Below are 21,534 nucleotides of genomic sequence, written 5' to 3'. Positions count from 1 at the left end.
GAAAAGTCCATTCTGAGTCCAGGAGGGGGAGAGTCATTAAATTGACCGGTCCAGATTTTTAACCTTCTTGTGATTGCTGCTGTTGTTTTGAGTTCTTACAATTATATTTTTTTTCTGTTAAAATCAGAGCCGGTTTTAGCTATAAAAGCATCACTAGCCGTGTATGTGTCCATATAGTAATCGTTACAATAATATTTTACCCAATGGGTTTCCCCATATCGTGAAATGGAACATCTCGCGAGTCCAGGGTGGGGGTGATGATTTTTGCACCCAGATGTAATCGATCGATAGCGCGGGGAACTCGCAACAGGTGACACCCCCTCCAGCTCAAGTGACCTGTTAAGCGCCGATCTACCGGGGAGCCTACGTTCTTCTTTTACGAATCCAAAAGCATTTCGTACTTGTAGGGTGAGGGGAGCTTTGCAAAGCTTTCCTTAAAATATCCACACACTCATCCTGGGAAGAGATTCTATCGAGATAACAAGGCAGAATTAAACAATACTAATCAAGTTGCCTTTTAAGGTTTTTAATTCTACAAAGAAGGATTTTCCCTGGATACAAAACCAATAATAAAAGGTACAAAATGTCTTATTAAATAAAGAAAAAACAAGTACATACATATGAATATATACAAAATTTGTAAATTCTTGCAAAATGCTCTAGAAACGTTTTTCCTTAAAAACATTTTTAATAGTAACAATCAGTCTTGAACAAATTTCAACTCTATGCCAATGGCAATAGACAAGGAGAAATATCCGAAATTGATCTCTAACTGAAAGCAACTCAGGCTGAAGATCATTTTTGTTTTGTGGGCATGTCTTTATGGATGTGTCATTGCAGATGTGTCCATTATGGGCCTGTCATTGTAGGTGTGCCCTTGTGGGCATGTCTTTATGGGCCTGTCATTGAAGATGTCCCCTTGTGGGCATGTCTTTATGGGCCTGTCACTACAGGTGTGTCCCTGTGGACGTGTTCAGGAAGTGAATTAATCGCCATAATGAAGGTGCAGGTGTTTCAATGCCAGTCCTAGTCCTATAGGTCTCTTAAGACTCATATCCTGGTACCAGAGAAGCCCAGTGCAACAGGGTTTGTAGGTAACCCTTAAATCACCAATTTCACTTTTCTAGCACCAGTTTCTAAGGACTTAGAAACATTCCATTGCGATCACTTAAACTGATCATTTCTTAAAATTTGTTACGAGATCATCTAGCTACTCTTCAGCCCACTTTAGATTTTACTTAATTGAACAGCTGACTTGCTTGATTCATCAATTATTTGACAGTCTTTGAAACTAGGCGACTTAGAGGACTGGGGCTCCCCTGACTCATAACTTAATACTGAGCTGCAGTGTGAGGTAGCTCACACTTTCAGTGTTGAGAAAAAAGGAGCACGGGGCTTATGAAGCATAGGTAGAACCCAGTATAGGTACCAGGTCACACATTTCCAATAGGAGTGACAAGGAGTGAATTCAGAAATCAGAAAATGCAGAAAGCAAAGTGTAGAACAGAATTTGAAACAATTGTTCGACAGGCCCCAAATCGCACTCTTCTGGTACTACCAAATAGGGGTTTAGGTAGGCAAGTCCAGGGTTAAAGCAAATCATAGGAAAACAAAATCAAAGGATAAGCTTTGGATAAAAGAATTCCTGGGTTTTTGCGTTTTGTGGAAACAGAATGGAAGGCAGCACAGAAGACCTGCCAGCGTGGCAAAGTGCTCCAGGCTAACAGAGAGCCGAGCAGAACGTGAACAAGTGCTGTGTAATACTCTGCTCACGGCACAGCCCACCTGAGATACAGAGCATTTAACGGAACTACTTACTGACTAAAAGGCTTCCCAAGTCTTTCGCCACTGAGCAGGCTGTCTTCACACAATCCCGCACATTTTCTGCAACCCACCTCCATACGAGAGATGGTGTTTGAAGTCCCCACTAAATCAGTAATCAACACTAAGCAAGCATGACTTATAGCACCACTTAATCACCACAGGCAAGAAAGCAGGAGCAGCTGTTCCAAAAAGCATTAGCCGATATGTTCTCTAGTTCTCCTTACGGGTTCATTATTGCTGTTTGCTTGCATGTGGTGCCCCCTTAATGCAAATGTGCAATTGGGTCTTTCAGTATCTTATCGTGAATTTTACATTTGTTGTTGCTTGGTGACAAGCATATCACTTCAATAAATAATTTTAACAAAAACAAGACACTTTCTGAAATTATTTCAGCTGTTGTGTGGAGTCCTTAAGCTATGCCAGTTCATTCAGGAGCAAGTGTTCTCCATCCCCTGTTGCCATCAGCTCAGTCCAGACTTAAATGTGAGTTTAAAGACCACACCTGGCTCAGGTGGACTCCACCAGGTGTGACCTGAAGGGAGGAGTGGCCACTTCAGACAGATGACAAGTAGGCAGTTCGCTTTTATTCCTCTAGTGTCAATTCTTAATTACTGCCTCGGGTCTCTGCCTTCCGATCTTCTGGACACAGTCACAAGAGCAGAGCTCTTCTCTCCTGCGGTCTCCATCACTGCCGTCGGGCCCGTGTTCACAAGCGGTCTTTCCATCCATCCCGTCAGCTGCGTGCTTGTTACTCGTCTCACACTCTGGCCACACAAACCCACGCTCCCCCCTCCCCACTCCTCCGAAGCTCAGCGATAGAAACTCCTTGCACGTGCCCCCCCCCACGACTGCTTGCAAAGGATCCCCTGTCAGAGATGAAAAAACGAAACCACGAGACTCCACCTGACGCGGTGGGAGAAAACAGACCTGGACGAAGAAATCCGGCGACATTCCCAGGCAGGGGAAGAGTAATAGCAACTCCCATTCTCATGTTGCCTATGAAGAGCTCTCAACATCGGCGCCGACTTCCTCTTCCCCGCCAACCAGGCTAAACCAGCCACCAAATCAAATGGAACCTCAGCGACTGGTGGTTTACCGTGCCCCATGTGGGCGAAGAATGGGGAAGATCAGCTTGTCGCGCTTACCCTTAAGGAGCACTAGAGATCGTTTGAGTACTTGTGATCTTTTCCTCTCCTCCACAGAACAACAGGGGGGGCTTACTCTTCCCCCATAACAAACGCGGAGAGAGTAACATCTGAGAAGACCTTCTGTAGTGCCTCCCACTGGGCCCCAGAATTCCTTTTCAAGTCTTTTCAGCACTGCCCGACCCAATAATCCACGCTGAAATACAGCAGCCGCCCAGGAGCGCTAAACGAGAAGCCACACTGATGCGCAGGGGCAGATCGTCCCAGGACAAATGCCTTGGGAGCAGAATGGAGTGGTGAAGGAGGTCGGCCATTATCTGAAAAACATATCGGGTGCTCCAGTCTGGGCTGCTGTGGGAAGGTGTCAGTTGTTTTAAGGTTGTGGAGGAACTGGGGGAGGAGGAAAAGAGGGAGCTGGGTAGAGTTTTGGGGAAATTAAGTCAAAGTCCTTCCCAAGTCTTCCGTCCCATTACACCCCATGTCAGATTTAGGAATGCCTTGGTGCTTTCTCCCGAAATTCACAAAAGCTTCCGATTCAAGATCTCCCACACCATTCGCCTCCGGAAATATGGCATGTGTTTCTGTGGGATTGGGAAAGAAAACATTATGCATTAGGAATTTGTCTTTTTCACATACCCCAGCTTGCTCTCCATGAGACACAGATACACAGAAAGGGAGAGAAGCTTGGGGTCAGAGCGCAGGGTCTGCCATTGTACAGCGCCCCTGGAGCAGTTGGGCTTAAGGGCCTTGCTCAGGGCCCAAACGGAATAGGATTCCTCTGCCGGCTGCGGGATTTGAACCGGCAACCTTTCAGCCACAGGCGCAGATCCTTAGCCACAGAGCCACCGCTCCAACCCATATCAATAAAATTAAGCATGTTTTCTTCTTGGTTAAACAACTCAAACTGATTTAGAAAACTTCAGATCAGCTCATGGCAAGTCACTCCACCCTGATTTCACACATACAGCACTCCATGGCAATTAACAACACAGCTCACCATGAAACCCTAACGTTCAATCTCACTGGGCATGCTCACCTGCGTGAATGTGATTGGCTTATCTTTGGTGATGTAATCAGCATATTTACAGGTAAACATTCCACAGTCACTCCCGTTCATCTGCTGAGGGATCTCCTGTAGGAGGGGGAGACGCGTTACTGTAGTACCACAGGACAAACACTGTAACTCCTACATTACAGTATTACTGTACCCTGACTGCCTTTCGAAGGATAAATACAGCACTAATCAATCATGCTCATAAACAGAGTTTCAAAGGGCTCTGATTTTTTTTTTTAAAGACACTTGCTTTTTATGCAAAATATTTTATGCAAATTCAAGAGTTTGAGATCAGCGCCGAAAAAAAATAATGAAAAAATAAAAAATGTGGGAAATTCCCCAAATTCAAATCTGGTGAGACATGCACCCTCAGAAGGGCTCATAAACCCAAAACAAATACAAAGGGGAATGGCAAATCAAGAAAAGTGCCTGACTTGGAGTTAAAATATAGATTTTGAACACATTAAGGGGTGGGACTGTCATCAGCTGCACACTCCTTTCATATTTATCGTCACAAGAAGATTATGGTGAGGGTTCCCTGATTTTACTTGATCTATTTCGTATACCATACAGTAGTTTATTTGCTGTACTACACTTTTCATAATACTTTAAACTACATACGTACAGATACTAATATACCTACAAGTGATTTTACTTGCTTAAGTGAGGGGAATAGCTGGATTCTCAGTGGGGAAAAGCACAACAGATGCCATTTTTGTGATGAGACAGTTACAGGAGAAGACACTAGAGAAAGGGAAAAAGCTGTATGTGGCCTTTCTGGACTTGGAGAAGGCATATGACCGTGTGCCCAGAGAGGTGGTGTATTGGTGCTTGAGGAAGAAAGGAGTACCAGAAAGCATGGTGAAGTTAGTTCAGGCAACCTATAGAGATGCAACTACGAAGATGATAACACAACAGGGAGAGACAAAAGAGTTTGAAATCACAGTTGGAGTACACCAAGGATCAGCACTAAGTCCTTTCCTTTTCATAAACATTATTGACACACTGACAGAGGAGGTAAGAACAGAAGTGCCTTGGGAACTCATCTTTGCTGATGATGTGGCACTGATGGCAGACTCAGAAGTAGAGAAAATGAATGCAGAAAAATCTGAAATAATGGTAATGGAGAGAAGAGGAGATACTATGACCAATGTTGAGGAGACAAATGGAGGAAAACTGAAACAAGTTGATGACTTTAAATACCTTGGATCAAAACTGGTAAAGGGAGGAGAAACACTGGAGGCAGTAAAACAAAGAGTGAAAGCTGGATGGAACAAGTGGAGAGAGATAACTGGAATAATCTGTGACAGGAAAATTCCCAGAAAGTTAAAGTGCAAAATGTACAAGACTGTGATTAGACCTGTACTACTATATGGAGCTGAATGCTTGGCAGTTGGAAAGAGGGAAGAGAACTTGATGAGAAGAACTGAAATGAGGATGTTGAGATGGATTCTGCAGATTTCAATGAAGGATAAGATCAGAAATGAAGAAATCCGTAGACGATGTAGGGTGGTGGATGTGGTTGAGAAGATGCGAGAGGCGAGGTTACGGTGGTATGGACATATCATGAGGAGGGACGTTGAGGAAGTAACAAAGAGGGTAATGGAATTTGAGGTGGAAGGTAACAGAGGAAGAGGCAGGCCTAGAAAGAGATGGATAGATTGTGTGAGAAAAGATATGGAGGTATGTGAAGTGAGTGAGGAAGATGTGCTCGACAGAGACAAATGGAGAAGAGCAACCAAAGCAGCTGACCCCAGGACAGTCTGGGACTAAGGCTGTGAAAAAGAAGAAGAAGAAGTGAGGGGAATAGCGAGTCTAAGGAGGGTATTTTGATCATATCCAATTCTGTGCATACAGACTATGTCAGGAACCTATCTACCATGTAAAACACGACTCTACTGTAATTACATCATTCAGGCTTCAACAAATAAGAATGCAGTTGGCCATTTCTTTGGGAGGGCTGTGGTCAGTGTGATTTACCATGGTCCCATGAGGGTCACTAAGAACGCATCCCAGCACTGACCACGGACCCCTAACACTACACTTTGAACAGACTCACGGGAGAGAAGATGCTATTACTCACATTCCGCTTCTTGCTCTGCACGACCCAGCCCGATGTGTTCAGCTCTTTGTTCCTCTTGTCACGGCTCTCCTGCTGTAGGTACTGCCTGTGAGGACCAGATACGGAACCGTCAGCCTCCGTAACAAAGATCTGGACCAGGGGACGCCCTGTCCTGGTGCTGGAGGCTTACACACACCTGCTAGATTTGCTTCCAGCTACGCTCTCTTAGGTACACAACTAATCCTCTTAATTGACTTAAAAACAGGATGAACTGTTTGAATGGTTTTCAGCTCTTAACCATGTTGGGGGTTACCTTTAACCTACTGCTTTTCAGGAATAAAATGAAATCCCAAACTCTAGAGGAGAAAAAAAACTTGTTAATATTCAAAGCCAGCTTACTGTTAGCTCAACTGAGGCTTCAACCGGATCATTAAGCTGGGCTGAAATGAAAGCCAGCAGGTGTACTGGTCTCCAGTACCTGAGTAGGGAACTCCTGGTCTAGATCAGGGGGTCCCAGTTTGGGTCCTGGAGGAGGCTTTTTTCCTCAAACTAAGTTATTTTAAACAGCTTTCATCTGGGACATTTTTGTAAATTTGCTTTCAATGCTCTCAAGAGGTCAAATGGAATTTCTTATCGGCATCAACCCTGTAATGATTTCTGCGTTTCATTCTGCCTGAAATGTTAACCAGCTGGACCTCTGCAGAAGGCAGTCATATCCTGGGCATAAACCTGATGCGCCGCCAGTCCCCTTGCGGGTGGGCGTGTCCAATACACCACCACTCCCCTTGCAGGTGGGCGTGTCCAATACTGTGTGATCCCCACCCGTTCAACATCAATTGATCAATTAATTAGAGCTCAAAGAGACAAGCTGAATAACTTAACTAAAATTCAAATACGTAAGCCAGTTGATTAAGTCATTGATTAGCACTCAAGATTCAGAGCTCAGCTGGAATGAAACCAGCAGACATGGCTTTCATCCAAGAGCAGGACTGGGAACCACCGGTCTAGACAACAGGACACAGGCTACGCAAGAGTCTGCACTTGCAGTTTTGATCATAATAAATCACCCTTACCACCCTCTCTTTTTAAAGTCATAAATGGAACGAAAAGCACAAAAGGCCACCCAGGCTGAAATCATGTTAAAACAACTGACGTTGTTCCAAGCTGTTCAAACGACCAACGGCATTAAAATGAGCAATGACCTCCAGAACAGATAACAATCCCCCTAGGACAATCCTGCTGCATTTCTGCAAACTCCAATGAGGGCCAGCACTCACAGCAATAGTCTGCAGGCTTCGTCGTTGCTTCCTCCCATGGAGTCAAAGTACACGATGCTCTTCTTCCGGAAATCAACCACCTGCAGTTAAAATCGACGAATCAAACAACCGGACCAAATCAACAGAGACCAAACTCCTCCCCCTGCTACATTCACGGGATTCAGAGAACTCCACGTTTACACTTCACTTCCGGGGACGAAGCACGTCGGTCACGGTCGAACGGGTCGGGGTCTCACTCACCGCCAGGCACCAGTGGACGCCCAGGTGAATGGGCACGAGCAGGATGTTCACGGAGAAGATGTCCACCTTCTTGGTCCAGCGCCGGACGGCGGGGAAGCCCGCGTTGCGCAGCTTGGGGTAGAAGAAGGTGTTGAAGGTGTGGACGGAGGGCAGGCCCGGGCGCTTGCTCCTCTCCACCAGCATGTTCATGTAGAAATTGATCACCTGGGGGCACACGGAGAGAGAGGAGAGGCTGAGGGTATGGGGGGGCGCACAGTCACAAGTCAACGCCAGGCACCCTCGCCTCTGCCCTTCTATATTTAACTCAATCGGACAATCCAGAACAAAATCTCATCACAGGACTAAATGTCTAATCGCCAAAAAAAGTAAAGACTTTTCATTAAAACATTTTTCAGATTTAGTCGTGTGGAAGAAATAATGAGTAACAGATAGAAACTTCTTTCTGGCACGTATCGTGTAGATGTAGGACAGGAAGTAACTGATTTATATGTTCACCCTGTGTCTACTGTGACGAGCTGGTCTTGCCTTTCAATCATAATCAGGGCCGAATGGGCCAAGAGGCATCACAGAGGCACCATTGTTACTGCATGAGAACCTTACTACATCAGCTGGACAGTTCCTCAGTTCCAACTATGTCACATTACACGAGGAAAACATCTTCCAACATCTAAATGCGATCTGTTTGTTGCAGAGCCCTGTTGTGTCTGCAGGTTTAAACAACACTCCATAACAGAGCATGAGGATTGTGAGATCTCTTCACCTCGTCACACACCGTGCCCAAGTGTACAGTGGTTAACTGGGTGCAGTTAACTACTTCAATTAGGCAGACAAGGTCGGGGTAGTTGACCTGCAGGGCCAAGGTGAGCACCCTTGTCTCCTCTTGCATGCACAAACGAGCTGTTTGGACCGGTGGCAGTACCTCGTCGTTGAGCCAGTTGAGGTGGCTCAGGGTCTGCAGGTCTTTTCGGGTGATGGTCAGCCTGAAGCCCTCGCTCAGGACTTCGTCTTGACTGCCCCCCCGCAACGCCTTGGTCACCTCCTCCTCCATCGACTGGTGAGCGAGAGAGAGGGGCGCAGGGAGGGGAGGAAAACAACAGCTTAAAACATGGAGAGAGCAGAGTCTCACACATAGATGTGACTGAACACCACATAACTCCAGTATAGTGATCTTCTGTAATATTGTACAATGACAAAGTCCCGCTACAGAACCAAGACCTTGTGTCAGTATAATGTAGGGAGCTCTTACCAGCACAGCACAGGGACAGCGTGCCAGCGTAATACTGGAGCTCTTACCAGCACAGCACAGGGACAGCGTGCCAGCGTAACACTGGAGCTCTTACCAGCACAGCACAGGGACAGCGTGCCAGCGTAACACTGGAGCTCTTACCAGCACAGCACAGGGACAGCGTGCCAGCGTAACACTGGAGCTCTTACCAGCACAGCACAGGGACAGCGTGCCAGCGTAATACTGGAGCTCCTACCAGGGACAGTGTGCCAGTGTAATATTGGAGCTCTTACCAGTGCAGGGACTGTGCCATTGCGTTACAGGAATTGTATACAGTGACTGTGCCCACACAATGTACCTGAGTGAGCTCAGGGAATTCGGGCTCCTCCCTGACTGGTTTGGTTTCCTCGACGATAGGCGCCAGGGGAACCTCCTTCTCCAGGGGCACGCGCAGGTGCAGCTCCACTGGCGGCTGGCCTGGGCGGCCCTCTGCAGACAGCCGCTAGACAGAGAGAGAGAGGAAGGCAAGAACGATGGACCCAGTGAAGCAGAGAATGAGAGGGTCACAAGCCAGGATTTTCACACAGGCAGGCGAGGAAACAGGAGGCACATGACAGAGGTGAAGCCAAGCTGCATGTAAGAGACAGATGTCAAGATGTCAAGAGGCAGGAGGTCAGAGAGGTTAAGAAAATAAGAGAAGAAAAGCTGCCAGGACATGCACACAGGGGTTACGCCAGTGCCCTACGCCAGAGCTCTCCAGGGGCGACCTACCTGTTTCTGCAGACGCGCGGCGAGGGCCTCCTGCTCCTCGATGTGTCTCCGCCGCTCCCGCGCTCGAGAATCGTACACACTCGTCCTGCCGGACAGCGGGAGAGTGAAAAAAACAAATCAGGAATGAATGCAGGGAATTCTGAGTGGATATTTTTGCAAGGTATTTTTGCATCAAAGCCCGTTCTGTGAACAAGGACACAACTGACAAGAGATATGGCGGGCAAAGACATTCAAATTCCCCCAAAAATCTCACTCACAGTTCTTTGATCCACAGTTCCGTGTGGAAGAAGGGCACGCTGCAGGGAAAAGGTCGGGAACACGATCAGGAACAAGGAGTTAAAACGGACACTCCGACAAAATCCAGAAACTAATGAGAAAACGTTGGGAGAGCGCGGTACCTCATCCTGTCCTCCCTCTTGGGCTGCTGTTCCTTCACGAAGATGACCGAGTCTGAGTCTTGAGCTGGAGAAGAAAGCACCGCAGTCAACCCTGTCTTTCATGCATTTCCTAGTCTTATACGTCTGCTGTCACAGTGATACTGTGGCACTGATTTCACAGGCTTATCGATGCCGACTCTCAACAGCACAAGATTGACGTTATCCCAACTTTATAGAGTCTACAGTTAAATTAATAACGACTGGAACACAGACTGCAGACCCTTTAAAAGACGACAACTTAAGCTCAAAAGTGCCTTCAGGGATTATCATGAAACAAGTCTCAAGCAAAGACACAAGTAACAGGTAAATTAGGAGGAGTAAAGACAGGATACAGTTAGCTGGAGCTTCTGGTCTTCCTCATTCAGTTCTGAGGGAACTGAAGAGGGACACATACACTATACAGTATATTGTCCATATCCAGCACTACTATATTACTACCTAACCATATTGTGGAAGGCTTTAGAATAATTGCTGGGATCTGTGTATTTAACCTTTTAACAAAATGTATGTTGAGACAGGATAAAAATGATTTGCTTGTACAGCTGCAGCAACTAATTTTCTTCTATAGGGTGTTAAGAGAAGGAATAATCATATATCAAAAGACAGGACTTGCACTCAAACGTGTGAAATAAACGTCTGTCAGAGTCTGTACTGTATACAAGAGCTGGGAGCCCTCTGCAGTGCGTCTGTTCTGTCGTGCAGAGCTCAGAAAAAACAACCTGCACAAGACTGTGCCCTGCTGCTCCTGATGAAGAATTTCCCACAATACCAACCCGCTGTCAAAACCCAGTACTACAGTTTGCGGTTTCTAATAGAATTATACCGAGCTATTTTTTTCTTTTTAACTGTTGGTGCATGTCCAGAAGATATCAGAATATATTTCTTTGTGTGCTTCAAAAAACCATACAAAGCGAAACCAACTTCTGTCACGTATGGAAGTATGGAACCCATCTTCCTGATGTACAATTTCAAAGCAGAAGAAAGCCTCACTGTACTGAGTGGTGTCATGCTCGTCGGCAGACATATTGTATAAAAAATGAATTTTCCGGGCAAGACTTCATCAATGGTATCTGACCCGAGCAGCTGCGTTTCTTGGAGAGCGGGTCAACTCTCAGCACTAGACGAGCAACGTGCTCTTGCTCTATAACAGGGCCTCGTCAGTCCGATAACCTAGGAGGCACTGCAGCAGCAGCAGCACAAGGCCTCGGGACGAGGGTTAAATAAGCAGAATTAAATCTTAATTGCAGACCTGCAGCTGCTGATGTTAATCTCGAGGAGACCTGCACACCGTGCTGACGTGGGGAGTGCGGCCGTATGATTACAGACCATGACTGTAAGTCTGAATCTGTCCGCAGCAGACACACCCTTGTACCGCTTCACAAGCTCAGACTCCCCGCCCCCACCTGAGGACTGCGTGTCCTGCGACGAGCTGTCCTGCAGGGCAGCGGGAGGCTCTGGGACGGGCTGGCTCGGGGACGCCCCCGGGCTGACGTGGTTGGAGAAGGGCCAGGCCGGGTTCTCCAGGTCCACAGAGGCAGCTCCGGGGCTGGGCAGGGTGCTGGAGCCCCCGCTGGACAGCGCCCTGGGGCTGGAGGGACTCGGGGGGCTGCTGGGGACCTCCGACCGCTGTTCCTCGCCTTCCCCTGTGCAGCCTGACCGCTGGTACAAGCGGCGCGTGGAGCTGAGGAAACTGGTCCTGATGGAGAGAGAGAGGGGCGAAGGTCAGGACAGGAGCCAGCTCTGGATGGGCTTGTCTCAGAGCCACGCGCCGGAGCGGTCCGGCCCCTCTCGGCCGCGCCCCAGCAGGGGAGACGGTACTCACAGGTCCCGGTGCGAGCGCAGGCCCATGCTGGAGCCAGGATTCTGGGACAGCCCCCCGGACACCAAGGCCAGCAGCTGCCGGTACACCTCTTTCTCCTCTTCGCACACCGACTGGAGGGGGGGGGAGGAGAGGACACGGATTTATCAGAGGAACAGACTCCGCACCCCCTGCCAGCAGAGGATCAAACCACTACAACCAGCGACAGTCCTAACTACCAAGAACAGCCAAAGGAGGAAAAAATACTTCTGGATTCACTAATAAAAAGTTCCGTAGTGCACATCATAGATCATGTCCTTAGCTTGTTTGCCATCTCGTTTTTGTGGGTTTAGTGCAGGGGTGCAACACTCCAGCACTGGTGAGTTACTGTCTGCAAGTTTGCAGTCCAGCTAAGGCAGCTCTCAGCTACCTAGCTGGTATTAATTCATAGAAGCTAACTTTTGTCATTACGATTCGAAAGCCAACCATGAACTTGTTTCACAATACATACTTGTGCATACCCTGGACACTTAGTGCAGCTCCTAGCGCCCCCTTCATTAGAAGAATATTACTTCATGCACTATCAAAAAGATTACTTTGAGACAACATTCCTTACACAAAGGGTGTCGGGAGTATGGCCAATAGAAACAGTGGGGTCTATTAGGTTCTATCTAATGAGTTATATGGGCCATTCATACATTTTCAAACTGCTTAATCTAACTGAGGGTCATGGGGACCAGAGCTAATTCCAGCAAGCCAAAGGCACAAGGCAGGATACACCCTGGACAGGTCGTTAGTCCATCACAGGGCTTATAGACACACACACCAGGCTAATTGTCCCAGAAGCCAATTAACCTGCCAGCACGTGTTTGGACTGTGGGAGAAAACCCACATGAACACAGGGAGAACAAACACACTCCACACGGCCAGCACCCCAAGTCCAGAATTGAAACCAGGGCCCCAGGGCTGCAAGGCAGCAATGCTTACTGTGCCATCATGTAGCCCTCACTGTTCTTATTAAATATAATTTGTCAGGAACCACAACAATACACAGCAATAGATCACCCAGACAGATTAAAAAAGCAGCACCGATACAGACCGACCTGGCACACCAGTTATGATAGTTAAAAGGTCAGCCAGCAGGAGCCTGGGTTACGCAGTGCAGTGCTGGTTACGTCCTGGTCAAATGAAGGACAATATCTTTGATGGGGCACTCACAATTGCAGGCTGCCCCCGGAAGCATTAAAAAAACCCAGCGAGAATCAGCCCGTGCCCTCTCGCGCTGCTGGCGCCTCACCTCCTGGGCGGTGCAGTGCTGGACGGAGCGGCGGTAGCGGAGGATGCCACGGCGGCGCAGTGGACTCTGCACCACGCGGATAGGGAAGGTCTTCTCATACATGGAGGTGTAAGACTGGTTTGCCATGCTGCCCCCTTCTGCACAGGAGGACAACGGTCTGCAGAAGGGAGAAGGAAGCCAGTGAGAGCTCGGCATGAGAAAGGGGAACAGACACTTCATCTAGGGACCGCAGAGTGTGGGGCTGGGAGGAAGTCCCTTTCTAGAACAACAAAAATTAATTACAGGCATTATCCATACCCCCACGCAACAACAATCAGTGAAAAGTATCAAAACAAGCTGCAAAACATGGAAGATAAAATTGGGATCAGTTTGCAAATACTGGAGAGCAACATCAACATCAAGATTATTAGGGATTACAGGTTTTGCCCTGGGCGTGACACCTGCACGTTGCAGGACCCTTTATTATCACTGTTCTGAGGAGCTCACACTGAGCACAGTACCTTTTTTCTTCTAGATTATTTGTTCATTGACTTAATGCCGTGTAAAACTTCATTGCAATTAAGCACCATCTGCACTCTGAGTAACGTACCACTGCCCTGCAGATTTCCATCCTATGGGTCTGTCGCATAAGTACCCACGAATTAACAAACTGGCCTTTTCATCGGGTTACTGACATGACCTCACAGGTCAGAACCAATTAACCCGGACCTGCAGTGCTCCAGTGGCATGGAGGGGTGGGGCTTGCCAGGCGCTCAATGGCGTGCAGTGGTGTCAGCAGGAGATGCAACTCACCACCAAGCCATGCCAAGTCTCCTGTCAGGTACGTCCACAGAGCACATGCGCACATACTGAACCCCCTCCCCCCGGGAGGGGACATGAGTCACTGATGTGAGCCTATCCCAGCAAGCAACGGGTACAAGGCAGGTGGAAAAAACGCACGCAGAAAGAACATGCAAACTCAACACAGATAGCACCCCAGGTCCCCCAACCATTACCCTGCTAATCAGTGCTGTTACCTGGGCGCAGTCCGTGGTCCCAGCAGCAAGGTCCTGTCCATCTTGGGGGAGGAGGGAGGCTGTTTCAGGCTGCAGGCAGGGGGCGCTCTGACAGAGTGCCCATTGGTCTTGTGAGTCTCACAGGGCAAGGGGCTGACTGGCGTCTTGCCGTCTGTCAAACCCGCAGCCAGTTTCTCATTCTGGAGCAATGCTACAAAGAAAGGGGGAGGAGCTTAAAAACACGCTTCACAGCAGACTGCTGTCCGAGTCTCAGGAGAGTCTCAGGTGTGCCAGCAGCCATATCACCCTGCAACTCACAACTGGCAACCCACTGAAGCTAAGCAGGTGTGAGCCTTGTCAGTACCTGGATGGGAGACCTCCTGGGAAAAACTAAGGTTGCTGCTGGACGAGGTGTTAGTGGGGCCAGCAGGGGGCGCTCACCCTGCGGTCCATGTGGGTCCTAATGCCCACGTATAGTGACGGGGACACTATACTGTAAACAGGCGCCGTCCTTTGGATGAGACGTAAAACCGAGGTCCTGACTCTCTGTGGTCATTAAAAATCCCAGGGTGTTTCTCGAAAAGAGTAGGGGTGTACCCCGGCATCCTGGCCAAATTTCCCCATCGGCCTTTATCAATCATGGCCTCCTAACAATCCCCCTCTATAAATTGGCTTCATTACTCTGCTCTCCTCCCCACTGATTGCTGGTGTGTGGGGAGCGTTCTGGCGCACTATGGCTGCCGTCGCATCATCCAGGTGGATGCTGCACATTGGTGGTGGTGGAGGGGAGTCCCCATTACCTGTAAAGCGCTTTGAGTGGAGTGTCCAGAAAAGCGCTATGTAAGTGTAAGCAATTATTATTATAATTATTTAAAGAGCGCAGCTGTCGGTAGTTCTCCGTCAAGTCCAGGCCAGCAGATTTGGATTCGTCACGCCAAGATGGCAATATTACACTTATTATTTAATAATAAATAATGAATTGTTTTATATAGTACCTTTAAAAGTATCTTCTCTAAGCACTGTATAGGAAAAGTTAAAAAAAGTTCAAACAAATGAACAAAGTGACAAGGACAGGAGATGAGAGAAGCACAAGGAAACACAAGGGATTAGAAATGTAGTAGAAGATGCAAGGAACAGACACATAAAAGCCTTTCTGATGAAGAAGGTGTTGAGTCTGCTCAGCATGAGAGGGCCCTAGAACCCACAGAATGTAAACGAGCTTGGGGGACAAACAGGAGACGGGAATGACACGAATGAAGGTTGTGAGGTGGGGAGTAGAAAGCTCAATCAGACAGTCAGATTATTACACCAAATCACCAGCTGTAAAAGCCTCTTACCTCGCCTAAAGGTGGTTTTCCACTCCAGCGCTGGTGAAGGGGCCACAAAGGTCTCTCCCAGAGAACCAGGAGTCCTCACAGGGAACTGCAGGGGGAAAATAAACTGTGAGAGAAAAACAATGGCTCTGCTGTGCCATTCTTACCAAGGCTCAAGCGAATCCCAGACAAACCGGGGCTCAGAAAGACGGGAATTAAGCATCGCTTTCCCTTATGGAATGCATAAGGGGAACAATGATATTGCAGGACGTCCAGTCATCCAGAACTCTCTCCAGGAGCAGCTGGAGACCCAAGCCACAGTCCTGCAGAGCAGTGGCAAGCCGATCGCCCTATTCCATATCATATCCGTCCTCAAAACCCCCCACGTTCTACAGGTAGTAGCTTCATTAATTTGGCTGACAATTTTATCCAAAGAGGCTTCAGTGACGCACAGACTTGCGTACTCATATATATACTCCTCAGGAATGCTACAGTTGCTGTTGTCCCCTTGAGCACGAAGTTTTTTCAAACCTGGGGTTCCAATCCACAACCCTGCAGCTCCAGAGCCCTAACCAATGCGCCACACTGCTGCCCGCAGTTAAAAGCCACACAATCCAAATGCCTGCAACAGGTTTTAAGGACCTCTGAGCCCACATTTCATTCCTGTAAATGGGAACTAATGCAGTCCTAATGTCTCAGACCAGTTATTAAATCTCATTAACTATATAAATTAATTAGACAAATTACAAATTAAGCACTAAAATTGTGAACTTCGTGAAAGTACTGTATAGTCGCCGTGGGCAAGAGTTTGCGAGAACTGTGACTTGAAGCAGCCCTTCCTGCTCACTAGTCACTGTAATGACCAATGTGCTGTGAATAAGTACAGGTTGTGCAGCAGACTTTTCAGCACAGAAATACTCCAACTTGATCTGCATCCAGAGTTGACAAGTAAGTAGTATTTGTCGGCAATGACCAATAAAAAACAGTCTCAAAGTCAAGAGTAATAATTCTACTGGATTAAAAGAGATGAATTCACAAGCCTGCTTGTTCACCGTGTATCAGGGCTGCTTCAACTGACCGGATGTTTTGTTGCTTCATTCTGAATCGTAGATCATGGCGCTGCGCATTCCTGGAAATTCTGACTATTTTGTGATGTAAATTGGCGGTTTTACACATCACTGTGTACATTTGACTTTCATTATGGTTTGAAATGCACTCATCAATCCTGATTCTTTCTGAACCCAAAATATAAAAACAGAGTTGCCATTATCCTTTAAGAGCACTAAGAGAGACTGAAGTTCCCAGAAGGCCCTGCAGCTCTCTGGAGGCAGGAGGGAATTTGCTGACGGGCACCAGAAACTCGGTCTCGCCCCGGGGTCGAGGGGTCGAGGGAAGGTGGCACACGCACCTCACAGTCTCTCCACGCAGAGGTGGTGGGGGTGGGCGTGGGCTCGGGTGGCTCGGGCGGGCCAGGCGAGGCAGGCAGCATGGCCCTCAGCGAGGGGCTGACGTTGTTTCGGACCCAGGACGCCACGCTGGTGCCGCGGACCCTCACTCCTTCCGCTGCCAGCTTCACCGTGTCCACCAGGTCTCCTGGCACACGAGGAAGAGACAGGAAGTCAAGGGAAACCGATAAGAACAAATACTACCCTTGATCTTGGCCAAAATCAAGAGAAAACCCCACTGCTGGTCACTTTGGGATCCATCAACCATTTCAGCTCAAATCCAGCCTTGTCATCATACCCTAATCTTGGGCAAAGCATACTCGATCATCCATCAGGGCTGGCTGGAAAGCCCCAGGCCCTAGCCAGTGAGATATGATCTCTGTCTCCTTCACCTCCCTGATCTCCATCTCTTCATCTCCTCGTTTCTCCATCTAGCCATTCTCTAACCACTTCATCCCATTCAGGGTCGCGGGGGAGCCGGAGCCTATCCCAGTAAGCAACGGATGCAAGGAGAGGTCCACACTGGACAGGACGCCAGTCCACCACAGGGCACAGAGAGAGACACACTCACACCAGGGCTAATTTTCTCAGAATCTCTCAACCTACCAGGATGTCTTTTTTGACTGCGGGAGAAAAACAGAGCCCAAGGAAGAAATAATTTTATTTTATATAGTGCCTCTAAAAGCTGATACTCAAACTGCTTTACAGTAACAAAAAGCTCACCATGAGAGGAGACAGAGGAATTACACAACTACAATAAGGTTCTGGGATACAGCAGGAAAGCAAAGTGTCAGACATAACTAGTTAAATAAACATCCTTCTAAAGAAGATCTTGAATCTTATTTGCAAGAGCTCAGGGAGGGTGACTCAGATATCCTTAGGGATAGAATTCCAGAGCTTTGGGGCATCCCACGTGAACATGAGGAGAACATACCGGCCTGGAATTGAACAGAGGGCCCCAGTGCCGCAAGGCAACAATGCTAACCATGGAGCCACCATGCCGCCCAATTCCAGATCACGTGATGAGCAATTGCAAGCATACTAGCTGAAAAGGTTGTTTTTTTATCATTCTTAAAATAGTCTTATTCACAACATGGAACAGTCCGTAATATAAAAGTACACATGCTCAGTGCGTGGCACCACCCTTAGAGGGATTTTGAACACACCTATTCTCCTGAGTCACTGCAAGTCATCACACAATCGGCGCTGCTCAGATAAGCCTCAGATAAGGAAAAGCTGAACTCCACAGGGTGCCACCTGAACAGCGACCGAGGACACTCTTCTGCTCCCAGCTTACCACAGCCCAAAACTTGAGAGCACAGCCGGGTGGAAGCAGTCCCAGAGCATCCAAAAACAAAAAGGGACTGCGTTCGTCTTCCGTTTTGGCAAACGGACAGACAGTGCGTGCACAAGCCAGCGGCTCAATTAAAGTCATCATCGTTTTGAGCTCACTTGGAGTGAAAACCAGAGGATACAGGGGGCCTCTCAATCAGGATTGGGAACCACTGCCCAACGCGTTCAGTCTAAAAAAAAAACTATAGTTTAGTCTTGAACTGAGAAGACTACAGAAGGGGACAAGCACCTGGTTCAAGTATTCAAAACCCTCAGGGGACTGACAAACTCAACCCAGTGGACTTCTTCAGAACCAGTGATGAAACACAAACCACTAGTGGAAACTAAGTGAAGCGCATTTAAAAATTGGGAACAGGAAACAATCCTTTACACAAAGAGTCGTGGGAGTCTGGAACAAGCTATGGAGCCACGCTGTCAAAGCCAACAGCCAGAGTGTGACAACGAACAGCCGGAGGAGAACCTTGGACTGATTATCTACTACAAACTGAAACAATTTTTTTTTTTACATTCGCTATAAAAATAAAAACCCAGCCTCTCACCCATTCTGAATTTCTTCATGGCTCTGTCCTCAGCCTCAGTGCAGCCTCCATCCAGAACACTGAAGAGCAAAAAAAAATACGGCATTTAACAACTGCACAAGACTCACAGGGAAGTGCAGTGTTCATTTGATGCAATGAATAAATAAGGTTTTAACGTAGCCTACTTAAACAGGGGCGGTATAAAAAAAGAGCTGTCAAGAGGGGAAAAAAATGTTACCCACATTAGCACATTGTTTGTTCTTGATTTTGAAGTAGGTGCAGAAGAATTTAACAAAGAACTCAACTGTCAACACATGTCAAACACAAGTTGAAAAGACCAGGGGGTAAGAAAAGCAGGTGGAGAAACAGAATCAGCCGGTTTGCAAGGGCTACAAACAGAAGGTGGCTCTGGTAAGGCTGCATTAGCAAATATCTGGATATAATAGTATAGTATAGTATAAGGCCTAGCTTACAGCAAGCTTACCCGCTTTCTTGGGGTCAATCTAGATCTGTTGTAGCATATTAGTTAAGAATAGGATGTACTCACGTAATAATCCTTTCGTGACAAACTAACCCCAAAAAACAAACTTATTTTTTTTTCTAAGCCAGAGCGCTTAAAGGCGCGAATTATTTCAATCCATCACCTATTCGCACCGACTTCACTGATTTACAAAAAAAAAGATCATACGATTAATTTCATTTGTGTGACTTTACACCCACCAGTTCAGGGATCTTTTTCTGCCCCTGGGGCCGTCTCGAACCTCATCCGTCTCCGCTACCACCGCGACTTCGTCTCCGTCCCTCAGGGAGGCGATACCGGTGCCCAGCCACTCGCGGATTTTGTTAAACATTTTAAAACTCAGTAAAAATATGATAAAAAATAAATAGATAGTCACCCAAGCTCCAGAAAAGCGTCTGAGTCACATGCAGTTTAAAAGCTCTGAGGTCCCCGTCCCCCGTTCACCACTGCCCGGGTATAACAGTACTCCGCACCCCGAGTCAGAGGGAAGAGAACCCCCCTCGGACAGCAAACCTGTTCTCTCACAGCCCTGAACTCACTTTTCGCCCGTTTTTCCTCCTCGGTAATTTTTAAACATTTTCCGATATTTCAGCTCTCCCCTCCCACTCCGTGGGGGAAAATCACCTATCAAAAACTAGGAGAGAAACCGGAACGGAAAAACTCAACTATGCTCTCCCGCTTCTTCCTCATTCAAACCACAACATGGCCGAGGCCCACCCACCACCATCCGGGGTCTCTATTGGACGAGCAAACCGAGAGGAGACGAAGGAGCGCCAGTGTGCGGCTCCGAGATTGGCCGGGGCCGGGCTGCGGTCATCTGTCTGACTGAACAGGCTGTTTTTGATGTAAACAGCGCTGAGATGTACCGTGATCTTCGGAATGACGGAAAAAGGGATAATTTAAAAGTTCTTAATTTTTAGTTATAGATTTTTATGTTATTAACACATGTTGGACCGTCGCTTAAACTGGGAAAAGTATTCTTAAGTTTTTAATATTATTTGTCAAGCGTTTCGTTTTTAACCATCCGTAAACCTTTTGTTGAGTTCTGGTAGTAGATTTATTTCAGAAAATAATTTCAAATAAATAATTTTTTAATTATCGTTAAAAAATGATGATAGCAATAACGGAATGAGAAACTGTAAGAAACTGGAGACGAACAACTCGCTCGGATTGAGCGGTGCTGAGTTATATTTCAACTCATTTGAATTTGTAAGGAAATGTATTGATAGTTTGTTCAACCGTTTTAACTTTTCAGCATTTGATCAAACCTGTCTTCTGGGTATGTACCAGTCGAGTTTTTACTATGGCCATCTTGAAGTGAAAATTCTTAATTCGGTCTTTATTAACCTGATCATTGCCCGCAGCCTTTGTCTTTGCACATACTCTGGTAAGGCTCATTAGGCATGTGAGTCAACAGGAATCTCCTTTCCTTCCTCAACTCAAGTTCAAGTTCACGTTTGTCATTCCAGCCATATACAAGTATACAGTGGAACGAAATATCGTTCCTCCTGGTCCACAGTGCAAATACAGACAGGGCACTGACAGACATCATAGACACGATACACATAGTGCAAAGTGCAGATTGCAGTGCAAATTACAAGGCAAATACATAATACAATATACTCAACACACTGGGGATTTAAACCCTGTTTCTGGAATTGGAGTGGGTGCAAGTACTGTAGATTCCAGTGTGTTGAGGAGCCTGACAGCCTGCCGGAAGAAGCTGTTCCAGAGTCTGGTGGAGCTAGCCCGTACACTGCGATATCTTTTTCCAGATGGTAGGAGGGCGAAGAGTTTATGGCAGGGGTGGGAGGGGTCATCTACTATACCGCAGGCCCTGTGTAATCAGCGTTTGTGATAGGTGGCGGAAATGGAAGGGAGGTAGGCTCCAATGATCTTTTCAGCTGTTTCCACAGTGTGCTGCAGGGTCTTGCGGTCTGAAGCATTGCAATTCCCAAACCAAACAGTGACACAGCTGGTCAAGGTGCTCTCGGTGGTGCTTCTGTAGAGAGTGGGAAGAATGGGCGGGGGAAGGTTTGCCCTCCTCAGTCGCCGCAGGAAACGGAGACGCTGCTGTGCCTTCTTGGCTAGGGAGGTGGTATTGAGGGACCGAGTGAGGTCATCTGTAATGTGTACACCAAGAAACTTGGCGCTTCTAACTGCCTCCGCAGGGGAGCTGTTGATGTGCAGTGGGGAGTGATCAGCGTGGGCCCTCCTGAAGTCAGTGATTATCTCTTTTGTTTTGTTTGCATTAAGAGAG

At 47.4% G+C, this 21,534-nt stretch overlaps 1 protein-coding gene across 2 annotated transcripts; it reads right to left on the bottom strand.

Moving 5' to 3' along the window:
* Window positions 1-505: 505 nt before the first annotated feature.
* Window positions 506-20,925, bottom strand: senp1 (SUMO specific peptidase 1). Of its 2 annotated transcripts, none has more exons than XM_088633597.1 (18): window positions 19,475-20,925; window positions 18,776-18,834; window positions 16,847-17,031; window positions 15,463-15,547; window positions 14,147-14,336; window positions 13,131-13,287; window positions 11,858-11,967; window positions 11,439-11,731; window positions 9,997-10,060; window positions 9,856-9,894; window positions 9,599-9,683; window positions 9,186-9,329; window positions 8,522-8,653; window positions 7,603-7,806; window positions 7,363-7,442; window positions 6,107-6,191; window positions 4,006-4,101; window positions 506-3,550 (listed from the first exon to the last, which is right to left on the bottom strand). In XM_088633597.1, exons 1-18 carry the CDS (start codon window positions 19,603-19,605, stop codon window positions 3,488-3,490), a joined length of 2,202 nt encoding a protein of 733 aa, XP_088489723.1. In that variant the 5' UTR covers window positions 19,606-20,925; the 3' UTR covers window positions 506-3,487. The 2 variants fall into 2 exon arrangements, with proteins under 2 accessions (XP_088489723.1, XP_088489724.1); XM_088633598.1 differs by having other exon boundaries at window positions 19,651-20,925.
* Between the last annotated feature and the right edge of the window lie 609 nt (window positions 20,926-21,534).

The sequence above is a fragment of the Lepisosteus platostomus genome, chromosome 1 (genome assembly GCF_059453375.1).
Source record: "Lepisosteus platostomus isolate fLepPlt1 chromosome 1, fLepPlt1.hap1, whole genome shotgun sequence".
In the NCBI taxonomy this organism is placed as follows: Eukaryota; Metazoa; Chordata; class Actinopteri; order Semionotiformes; family Lepisosteidae; genus Lepisosteus; species Lepisosteus platostomus.
This window is presented reverse-complemented; position numbering and strand designations above follow the sequence as displayed.